This window comes from Tetrao urogallus (assembly GCF_951394365.1).
Source record: "Tetrao urogallus genome assembly, chromosome: 2".
Lineage (NCBI taxonomy): Eukaryota > Metazoa > Chordata > Aves > Galliformes > Phasianidae > Tetrao > Tetrao urogallus.
Genome location: NC_136814.1, coordinates 90,723,934 through 90,736,092, shown reverse-complemented (window position 1 = coordinate 90,736,092; position 12,159 = coordinate 90,723,934). Strand labels below are relative to the sequence as shown.

At 35.3% G+C, this 12,159-nt stretch overlaps 1 protein-coding gene across 1 annotated transcript in view; it reads left to right on the top strand.

Annotated features, from left to right (window-relative positions):
- The window catches only part of SH3YL1 (SH3 and SYLF domain containing 1), a gene marked incomplete at both ends in the record, with an annotated part of 32,842 nt that overhangs the window by 10,052 nt on the left and 10,631 nt on the right, over positions 1-12,159 (top strand). The window contains one exon of the mRNA XM_079550379.1: positions 430-486. Within this exon, the coding sequence (XP_079406505.1) occupies positions 430-486 (57 nt within the window). The remainder of the gene's footprint in view (positions 1-429; positions 487-12,159) is intronic.

Below are 12,159 nucleotides of genomic sequence, written 5' to 3'. Positions count from 1 at the left end.
AATTGTTCAAAGCATGCTTATTTATTAGATGGATAGAAGGCCCTTGGCTCAGTGATGTTTCTTAAGTAAAAAGTCCTGGTTCTTGAAACTACTGGTTTCTGAAATATTAGTTCTCCTTTAGGTTGTCATGTCTTTAAGTAAGCAGTTCTTACAGTTGAGTGGGGAAAGTTTTGACTCTGTTAACAATTTGTCTACCTTTATATTCACACTGAATACAAGTCAGTATGCAGTTTCTCTTGCCAACTTGATTTATTCCAGAGGCTGTAAGACAGGATTTAAGATAGAGCCCTTATTTCTTTCTCCTGTACCACTCCTTAGATAACTGCAGTCATTTTGGAACTATTGAACATGTATTAGAAAACAAGTGTATGAAGTACAACAATGTATGTTGATGTATCGTATAAGTTGCTGCTTAAATTTATCTTTCAGCTAAAAAGAACTCAAACAAGCTTTATCCTGAACTTCCAAGTGATTATGCCTCTCTGAGTAAGTACTGAGCTTACATATTTTATTAGTGCAGTATGAAAGTGTTGAAAGTAGTTTGGAAGACGTTATCAACATTTGCCCATTTCTTTATTCTCCATAAGTTAAAATGATATTTCATTGTATATGCGCTCCTGAAAATATTTCATTAATGTGTATCTTATTCCTTGGCTTTATGTTCCAACAAAAATAAGTCTTACAGCAAAAGCTATTTTGTTTTACTCAATGACCTTGAAAAATGCACTGAAAACAGCAAAGCTATTTTACATTGCCACCTAACTGAACTGAAGAAGAAAGCTGATCTAACAAGCTTGTGCCCAAACTCTTATGCAGGGTCGTATAACTCCAGTTTTAATTAAGCATTTCCACAGATCGTATCTGATTATGCTTGCATAAACATAATTTCTCTTGCAGTTATAGTCCTTGAGGTTTTTGTGAGATATCTCTGCATTATACCAAAGATCTATTAGTTGTTCCTGTCATGTTTTAGCCTTCTTAACTGTAAAGCAGGAGCAGTCTGAGCTCTAACAGAGAATCTTACTCTGTAGTATTTGCTGTGTAACTCTTGTGGGGCCCATCAACTGGAAACTTGTGATTCATTAGGGAAAATGTTATGATTGAGCTGGTAATGTTCATGTAGCTGCCATAGTGGTCTCTCCCATCAAATATCCCATCTTTCACAGAGCTAAGACTGCTATTTGAGAGTCAGTGAGGCAATTTACTTGATACAATATATTGTCCTGTTAATAAATAAATGTTTTTGTGGTTTTGGCTGGGATAAAAACCAAGGCCAAGACATTCTATATTACATGTATGTGTGTGTATGGATATGTAGACGTCTTCACATATTTCATACACCAATAGAAAATAAAGTGAAACGATTTCCTTTTTACTTAATCAAACTTGATAACTGTCAATTATGTGTTATTGTCTTCATAACCTTCCCTGTTATCTTTTCGTCATACATGCTGTTGGGATATGTGTTTGTGTTGATGGGACCAACAAAGCAGGAACTTAGGCTGAGCCATTGATTTATTTCTGCAAATCCCCAAAGTCCTTCTGAGAAGAAAAATTTTCTGTCATGCTGTAAAGCTTTTCCTGGGAAAAAAATGATGTTTTTCCTAGGAAAGAAATACTCAGCAGCTATCATCCAGAAAGAAAAAAAAAAATTGGTCTTCTGCCCAACTAAAATTTGCAAGTTTTCATAAAACCCTGACCAACTGAGAAGTTTCTTCAGCAACAGGGAAAAAGGTCAAACTTACATTTGCTACATTAAAACATTAAAAAGAGTGTTCTATTCAACATGAGTGAGAAAGTAAAAATCTTCCATAGCTCATAGTTGATGAGTTTACAGATGATTTGAAATCAAAATGTAGACTGACTCAGTTTGTTACTGAGGATTCCTAAGGATTTCTAAAAATTCACAAAGCTATCTCTAAAGAGCACAAGAGGAAGTGGAATTTTCTGTAGAAAGCACTTTCTTCAAGAAATGTCTTACGGTAAATTTCATTTTTCTTACAAGCTAGATGTGGCATATTTTGCGTTGCATTGCAGGTTCTGATTTCTTTGGTAACAGTTCAAGTGGTGTCTGAATCTACAATTTTTATATTATATATGTTTCTATAGGCTATAAAGGATTGTTCTTATTACAGGGGTAAAACGAGGAAGAAGTCAGTTCTCCTCTGTCTGTTAATACGAAAGCCTTAAATGCATAGAATTATAGAATGATTTGGGTTGGAAGGGACCCTAAGGTCATCAAGTTCCAATGCCTTGCCACAGGCAGGGCCACCAGTCTCCAGATCTGGTACAAATGCACATTGATGGGAGTCTGGAAAAGAGTTGCAGTCCCTTTCCCTACAGAAATACAGGGTGTGTTTATGCTGAGTGATGGGGTAAAAACCTCCTTAAAGCCATGGCTCCTGTCAGTAATCTGTTTCTTCCTGTTTGTAGTCGAGATGATTTTAATAATGCTGCCTAGAAGATCTAACTTTTACTATGCAGACTTCATTGGAGGATCAGTGGCTGCAATGGATGTTCCACAGTGATCTGAAAAAACACTTAGCATTTCTTGCATCTTTATAATTACATTAAAAAAATGATGCACTTGTTAGATGGCTAATGGAAGAGTGCATGGGACTAATCTTTAAGAAGCTTCATTGTAGGAATAATAGCTAGTTCAGGGTTAGGTTTTGATAATGAGCAACAAACTTTTCTGTGTTGTAACATGCTAAGGGAAGTGCCTTTTCATTTTTCTTTTTTTGGGGTTAGGGAAAAGGGTGGTAGGAAGAGTGTGCTGGTTAGAAGTTTTGTCTTTTCAACAGTTATGAAAGTAGAAGAAAGGCTGAAACATTCACCCATCTCATTAAGTGAAAGGGGAGCTAGACTTACAGATGAGACATTTTTAATTATATTTTATGTAGTTCTGAATTATCTAAAAAGGTTGTATTACATTGTTTATTTCAAACACAAGAACAATGCTAGATGGAAAAACATGTTTTTTCTAAACCGATAGTGTGATACTTGACTGAGATTCAAGTAGAGTGTTTTCATGTAACTCAATAATACTTAATGCATTTAGCTGGAAAATAAGATTCAGAAACACTTTAAAATTTTCCATGCACTCGGAAATATCACACATTTTACTTAAAGAGGAATAATAATTTGCAGAAACCTCTTGCAATTCTGGAAAAAAACATGGCTGAGATTGTGATTCAGTGGAGTAAAGTTTTTACAGTAGTTGAAGAATAGGGGTGTGGTTTTATTTTGTTTTTATTGTTTGCGGTGGGTTTGTTTTGTTTTGTTTTAAAACTGTTCAGCTAAATTAAATTTGCTTATGTCTATGAAAGTTCTTTGCTCCTACCTTCTAGCATAAGGGACTTGTAGCTTTATGTTTCTGCTTGTCCCATGTATGTTACATACAAATAATAAAAGAGCCGACTGGTCCTTCCAAGTTTTATAAGCAAAATGTAGCTTAGGTTATCTGGATAGAAAGTTTCTGTAGGGTTCTGTACCAGGTCTGTAATCTAAGTGACTCATGGCTCTTCAAGGGACTACTTGAGCATTGTAGAATCAGGATACAAATTTATTTTACTATTAATTTTTTTTAAAGAAACTTAAAGTTGTTAGCTTGTCACACTTGAATGATACCTACTCCCAGATGTTAGATTCTTTTTAGAGAGCGTTGTTTTCTCATTATTTCTATTTGGCTTTATGCTACAGAACAGCAGGCAGTCAAAACTGTAAATGAATGGTTTTTTACTTTATCTTGCTGTCATCCAGATTGCTGAATACTGTACAATTCTGAAAACATTGCAGCCATTTTTCAACTGAACTGGTAGAAGCAGGAAATTTTGGTGAGAACTAAATAATAACAGGAAATTTGTTCAGGATCAGAAGTCAATATTTTTGTCACTTTTTCTTCATCTCAGCTAATCTGAAACAAAGACTGGTTCACGTGTATGGAAGAAAATCACTTAAATTGGCCAAGATGCTGAAACTATCAGGAGACAGAATTGAGATAGGACTTGGGATGAGTGCATTAATTCATTTTCCTTAAGACAACAACAAATGTTTTCTAAACATTGTTCCTTCACTGTTCATTTGCAGTCATCGTAAGTTAGTATGAAATAGTTCATATCCAAGTTCTGACCTTCTGAATGTATTCTTGCTTAGCATTTCGTTCTGCCTCTGCTCAGTAATGTGTTCCCTTTCAGGAATGTTTATGAACAGTGGGTTTATTGTTGCTGTGCTTTAAGAATATATATTTTTTCTACTAACAAAAGTGCTTCCATTTGTAACAGAATAATTACTTTATCATAATCAGGAAACAGCAATTATACTGTGTACATCTTCATGACAGTTGTATGATTTGCTTAAGAAAGTCATGAAAACTTGTGCTCATATATCCTAAGTGTTTGAGATTTGGTTAACTGGTGGTTTTGTTTGTTTGGTTTGGTTGGTTGTATTTTTGTTGCTGCTCTTTAACATTTATCTCAGACACATGGGCTTTCTTCCCTTTTGTAAGTACTTGAACCAAATATTTTTAATTTTAACTTTATCTTTGGGAAAATGCGCCCTCTTCTTTTGATTTTTGAGCTGAATAAATGTCTATCTATGATGCTTATTGTGGCTGTATTCACTAGAGCTCTTTCCTGCCCAGAGAGTTTACCTTTCAGACAAATTCTGCTCTAACTAAATCACCTCTTGATCTTTCTTGATCTTTCTTGATCTTTCTTGATCTTTCTTGATCTTTCTTCTGATTGCTAAACAGATTGATGAGCTAAGTCATGTTCTTTTTTCATCTCAAATCTTAAATAGTACTACAAATAGCAAATTCTGAGATGTAAACTCACTGAGATCCGTAGGATTTTGACTTCTAAAGAGCATAATGAATTTAAGCCAAACTCTACCCCTTACCTTTTATTAATTTATTTACATCTTTTTGTTTACTGCTAATCCATGTTAAAACAGTTGAGGCTGTATCAATCCTTTCTGAGTAGGTGGTACCATGAAATTGTGGCAAACTCAGTTTGTATTTACTAAATCCCTCTCAGAGGTGCTGCTTTTCATTCTTACAGTTCTCCAGAAATCAGGTCTGCTGCAATTCTCTGTAATTTTCAGGGTGATCTCAATGTATATTTCAGTAATCTCTGAATTCCAGCTGGTTGAGTCCATCTATGAAAATTTGATTGGTGTGACAATTCTAAAAAAGACTCTCATGCCTCCTTAAGCATATTTTGACAAGGAAGTTTTAGGGTCTGTATACAAATTTATTTGTTTTGTTCGCATATTATGGCCTTTTCTGTGGCCAGTTACACGTATGTTAATTAAGCCAAAAAAAAAAATTAAATGAGTTAAGAATTAAGAGAATGCTTCTGAGATACAAAGTTAGCAAAATCTGTTCTGCAGCTCTCTGAGCACCATATCATTTTTTTTTTTCGTGACCTCCTGTTTTACCTACTGTACTTAGGTGCCTGCTCTACACTTCAGTTTCTATCGCGCTTAAAATCTTGCCATTTTGTGTGCATCCTACTCTGCAGGATGATATCATTAAAATGCAGAAAGAAGATAAAGCAGTGCAACTGTGACAACATTCTAGATGTGTCTACATTAGTATCTCTAATTATGTGTATTGCTGAGCTCTGCATAGTGTAGAGAAACAATTTAGAGCTTCTGAAAAAGAGCATCACTGTCAGTGCGCTTGCAAGTTCAAAACAGGCTTACTTTGCTGAATGTGTATTGAAGCAATCACTTTTTTTTTTTTATGTGATAGTCTTCTCTTTGATTTAACAAAACTAGTACCAGCTCAAATTTAACTGGAAATCTATCATGTGACTATTTACATCAGTTATATAGTTCCACATTTAGAAATCCACAGATTTAAAAACAGACAAAAAACCTGACAGCTACACACAAGAAAAATCTAAGTGTGTTCAAATCCTTTGACTTGGGCGTTTTTATTGTAAGACTAAATACCTCGAAGTAAAAATATTATCTCCAGTTTTGGCGATAATAAAATTCAAATATCTCTCTTGTCTCCAATTCATTTTTCTGTGTGTAATATCTGAATTTTTGGTTTTTCTGTTGGAAGAGCTCAGACTAATAGATATTTGTTTCAGAACTCTTTTGCATAGTGGAATATATGATGTCTGTCATTAGCTCATGTTTACTAGGTCAGTAGACAATGTCATGAAGGCCTATCCTGGAAATTATCTATGGTAATTTTTTTTTCTCTTAAGACTTTTAGCTAAACCTGGTCTATTTTTCTGTTTTCTTCATGACAAGGCTTGTGACATGTTTATATTTAGTTACTGAAATAATAAAACATCCATCTGGTGGTCCCCAAAGTATTAACTTCCTTGCTATTACAAGCTCTTTCTTAATACTTACCAAACCCAGGAAATCCCAGGAAATTATTTTTTAGACTATTTTTATCTCTGAATCACTTTTCTAGGATCATACTATTGTGAATGAAGTAAGTCAGATGATCAGCTGCTTATGGCTTATGTTGTGGCAAGCTGAGAGGAAAACGTAGTACGCAGGAATTTTCTGGTTATGCTGAAGTAAATAACTCACTGTGTATAATCAACTAACTCAAAATACAGCAGAGCACAAGAGATTGAGGTCATATGTGTTGGGATGAAATTGGTGTCTTCCTGATGTGTGTGCATGCGTTGGTGGAGAACTATAATGCTAAGTACGGAATAGGGAGCAGTATTTTTTTCATGGCATTTATTTAATGAATAGGAATAAAAATTACAGCAAAAATTACAGGAAAATCTCAGTGTAGCTTATGCTTATATTTTTTTTAAGCAGCAAGCAGCATTAGGGTAATCGTTCTGATGCAGTTAAAATGCAAAGTTGTTCATGTGAACTTAAAGATATTAAGTGGTATAGTTTAAAGTCTTTTGTCTGAGGCCCTACTAAAACAGGCTGATGTTTTAGCATGCTTATGATATATATGCTTAATTTTTGTTCTGTTGTAGTAGTAGGATAAACAGCCTTAAATTACTATTCCATCTATTTTTCTATAAAAAGCTTTTGGGAGTACGGGAGCTTCTGCTTCATTAGTTCTAATGGAAGCCAAGCAGGAATTGATAGCAGCAGAGTCTTGCAAAACTAAACTTAAAAAAAAAAAAAAAAAAAAAAGTCAGATTAGAAAAAAGTCAGTATTTTGAAGATACCACCATAGAATCTGTGTAGAAACTGCATAGAATGAGATTGGGCTTGCTGTTGGTTTTATTTGTTTTTAGGCTGTGAATTGTTTTCCAGAGTTAGGTTGAAGATAATCTTTATATCAGGTGAACCAGTGCACGTGTTAATAACTCAGTGGCAGAACTTTTGAATCTAACAATATAGAGATTTAATAAGCAAAATGAAGAGACATTGTATTCAGGTTGAGATGTTAACATTCAGTATGCGTAGCAGAAATGTGGGAAATATTGTCAACAAAATAAAAAATGTGCATATCATTCCTAAACAGTCAGACTCACCTGAATAAAACACTGATCAGTTCTCTTTACTTATTCTGCTTTTCAGAATGTGAATGTTATGCTTAGCATTGCATCTCATCACATAACTGTTTATAAATATCTGTAGTGTGGGAGTCAAGTCAATGGGAGCAGACTCTTTCGAGTGGCAAGCAACAGTAGAACAAGGGGCATTGGGTGGAAACTGGAACACAGGAAGTTCCATACTAATACAAGGAAGAACTTCTTTACTGTCATATTGGCAGGGCACCTGAACAGGCAGGCTGGAAGGGTAGTGAAGTTTCTTTGGAGATATTCAAGACCCATTTGTACGCTTTCCTGTGTGACCTACTGTGATTCTGTGATGCTTTATAATTTCAGAAAAGACGTTATTTGCATTAATGTAATCTTGACCATAGTAAAAGCCCTTGACATCGATACAGTTTATTTGACCATTTCAGTTTGAATGAATATTTAAATGTTTTTTGAAAAGGGCAGAAAAAATCTAAGAAGTAATCAGCAAAAATGTTATGGAATTGACTCTTAGAAGGCGGGGATTTTTTTTTTTATATCCTAAATATCAAATATATCCACAGATGCTTGACAAAAAAGGCACTTCTTTAATGCAAAAGCTGAGTGTGCTGAAACAAAGATAGAAACATTCCATCAGCAGAGGAAGATGATGAGCCAGCATGTTCCCTAGCAGGCCAGAAACTCAAAAACAGTGAACAGTGTTTTGTACTGAATGAGCTAAATTTGCATAGTAACTTAAACTTTAAATATATTCAGGTCTTCTTCAACCACCAATGAAACCATTGATTTTATTTGTTAGATGTGGCACAAACTGGTGATATTACAGAAGCTGCTGCTTTGAGATAGTCTGTTTCCAGCTGATTGTGGAAGAGATCAAAGTGTTTGAGTGCTTTTTTGAGGGTTTTAGGGGGTTGTTGGAGTATAATATATCAATTCCATGTGTACAGATTTTCATCTCTTGCTGAATTTCTATTAAGAAATAGAAATTGAGTCCCTGGAGCAAAACTGAGAATGGCGTACCTTGTAGGCTGTGTCTATGTCTGTGTCTAGATTTGCTTTGTACTCTCTGTAACATGTAATATTAAACCTGGATGATTTTTTCCATCACCATTTTTTGTTATTGTGTTGATGGAGATCATTTAAGTATTTAAATTATTCTCAAAATCAACTAGAGGGCTTTGTAACCAGAAGGAGTACCAGAAAGCAAAAACTTGGGCAAAGTACCTACTTGAACAAATAGATAATGTCTAGCTCTAAATAAAATTTGCTCAGACAAGTCTTGTGAAAGTGGACGAGGGCTTCAGGCTTAGTTTTGCCATCTTTTCCAGGACTGGAGAGTACTTTTAGTCATGAGAAATACTAAAGAAATTCTCCTTGCTATTATCTAAGCTTGAACTTCTTGAAATTGCCTTAAATCTACAGATGCTATAATAAAATAGACATCGAGTCTTCTGAATAAGAGTCATTTCTTCGTCTACAAGTACTAGGATGAAGCAGAGAAGCTGTGGCCTGCCTTCCCCCTTCGGAAAGTGTTTGTGTAACTGGTGGCACAAATAAATGCTTCTGTGGACATCAGAGGTTTTCTGATTTCAGTGTTGAATTAAAATACTTTGAGAATCTTAAGTTTTTTTATCAAAGCATAGAGAAAGGCTACTATTTTTGTTTACTTAAAGGAGGCCATAGTTTGAGGTAAAACAACAGCTCAGACAAGAGAATATTTGTTTCTGAGAGTGATTTGCTGAATATCGTGTTTCCTGACCTTTCGTCAGATGAACATTGCTGGAGATTAATTGGATCAGTGGTGGCATATGACATACTTCAAGCATCTGTATGGGAAAACTTATGCTTATATCTGATTATAGCGGCTTAGTACCTGTAGATATAAAATGTCAATTCTACCGTGCATATTTAGGCCCTCTCGCATCTGTTCAGTTGAGATCTGAGGTTCTTGTTTTTGTGCATGCTGAGGGTTTTTGAGGTGACTCTACATTTAGGAAAATTTTAAAAAATAAATGAATAAAAAATCCAGAACAAAAGAACTTTAATGTAGATAGGACACTTGATATTTCATTTGTAAGATTCCTGACTTCCAGCATTTAGCTCCTATCTATGTCCTGAACAAACACTGGATTATAATTTGTCAAGAAACAACTAAATTAATTTTTTCTTGTGTTTGTTTTGCTCTAGAGCCTCAGCTAAAACCTTTTCTTTTCATGTTAAAGACTTAGAGAGGTAGTCTAAATGCAGAAAATTGCAATAAGTTGAAAAAGGAATTAATGCGTGTACTGGTATGCTTCAAGAACTGAAATAATTGTTTTCTTGACTTGTAGCATTTAATATACAGTAGAGCTACTGTTTTGCTTTGTGAATGAGTGCTTTAAAAAGACTCTTTTGTAAGTGGACATATGGAATGCTTTGTTGCCAGACAGAATCTGAAAAGTTAATTTCTTCAGAGAATCGCAGTGTACAACATACTGCAGTATGTCTTTCACCGAGAGGACAGTGACACACTGGAGCAGGTTGCCCAGAGAGGTTGTGGATGTCCCATCCCTGGAGGCATTCAAGGCGAGGCTGGATCAGGCTCTGATATGGTAGTTGGTGATCCTGCACATAGCAGGGGGGTTGAAACTAGATGATCACAAGCCATTCTAAGATCCTGTGATTCTATGCTTCTGCTTTACTCTCTTTTGCTGCCCCTCCATTTGATATTTCATTTTGTCTTGAAGAAAGCCATGACGTCTAGTTGTCATGGCTCCAAAGTCAGGACAAAAGAGCCCCAAAGGGCCTCTTTAGCTCTGTGCAGCAACTTGTTTCACTTCCTTTTATCTCCCCTTTCAGTATTTCTTACTTCGCTTCTGTCTTATCTTTAAACATAGATGAATTCTCATATTTAACCTATCACTCACAATGCTTGGTATTAAATCCAGAGAATTACCCTATAGTGAGTTTTAACATTATAAAGTGCTTTCTTTCTTCTAAACATGATATTCTAACTTAGCTAACGCAGGAAGCTGTCTTAGATTTTGTGCTACCTAGCTGTGAACATAAACCAAACATCACCTATAGATCTAAGCCAAAGTTGACATTATTTAAACAGTAGTTATTATGAATAGCAAAGCCTTGGAGTTCTAATATTATCAAAGGATGGACTATTAACTTCACTAAACTTCTACATCCATAAAATATTATGAAGCATACACATCCAGTCAACTATACTTGAAAATTTCTTAATTCAAGATGACACTTTTCCAAAAGTCATGTGAAATAATATACTGTATCTGTCATGTTTTTATTATTGCATATGATCATAAAGTAAATATTTTGAGGCAGTGGTGCTTCAGTATTCTGTAACCGCACTATAGCAATATTTTATTTGTCTTTGTTTACATTCTAGCAACCAAATGAGCCAATCCTTTTTCTTTATTTCTCTTTTTTAAAATAGGAATTATGAAAGATCTTTTTAAGTATGAGGTAATATTCAAACTGATAGTCATGTCAACTCTAAAGTATCCATTTTCTGTTTCCATAAAAGAATACCGTTTTCTGTTGCAGTTTTCATAGTTTTGATTGTTTTTATAAACTCCGAGTGGAAAAATCCACTGTAACAACAGGCTTTTGTCTGCACAGTGATAAACATACAATTACATACTTCTGTAGCTTTGCTTCTTTGCACCCTAGACTTTCTTCTTTGTTTTCAGAAATATTCTGTGCATTTTTTATTATTGTCCTAGAATGAACAAATCATTTCCACTGTTTTGTTTCTAGGGGGGACACATGCAGAATATGCATGCATGCATTTTAGGCAATCAAACTACTTCTAAGACCGTCTTTTCTAGTGACATCTAAGTTTGTATTTAATCATTTCTTTCTTCTAATACATTAGAATATGAATCTTTACAACTTGAATTTAAAACTTGTACTCATTGTTTTGAATCTCTGACTTAACAGCAATTCCAAAATTCAGTACTGATGTAGAGCATGTGCTACATAAAATTAGATGACTAGACAGCTTGCAGGAAATTGGCATGTAGGAATACTTAATGGTTCCTTCAGAATCCAACGCTAAGCCTTATTTCATTCTTACACATGCTCTCCGATCCCTTACAATGCTTCTTAGACTTTCCCCGGCACTTTTCACCAAAATCACTACAGGGCATAACTTTGTTCGTAAAGTTTTCAGGGGTGCTGTTTTACTTAATACCAAGACTAAAGATCTGCAAAAAGCTTAATGTGAGCCAGCAGTGTTTGCTTGCAGCCTGAAAGGCCAACCGTACCCTGGGCTTCATCAAAAGACAGGTCACCAGCTGGTCACCTTCTACTCTGGCTTGTGAGGCCCCGCTTTTAGTATTGCATCCAGGCCTAGGGCCCCCAGCACAAAAGCTATGTGGAGCTGTTGGAATGGGTGCAGAGGAGAGCCACAAAGATGATCAGAGGGTTGAAATATCTGTCCTACAAAGAAAGGCTGAGGGAGCTGAGCTTGTTCACCCTGTAGAAGATGAACTTCTGGGGACACATCTTGGTAGGCTTCCAGTAGTTAAAGGGAGCTTATGAGCAAGAAGGAGACGAACTTTTTACACACGTAGGTATTGAGTGATAGGACAAGGGGGAATGGTTTTAAACTAAAAGAGAGATTTAGGTTAGATGCTGGGAGGAAATTCTTTACAAAAGGGATGGT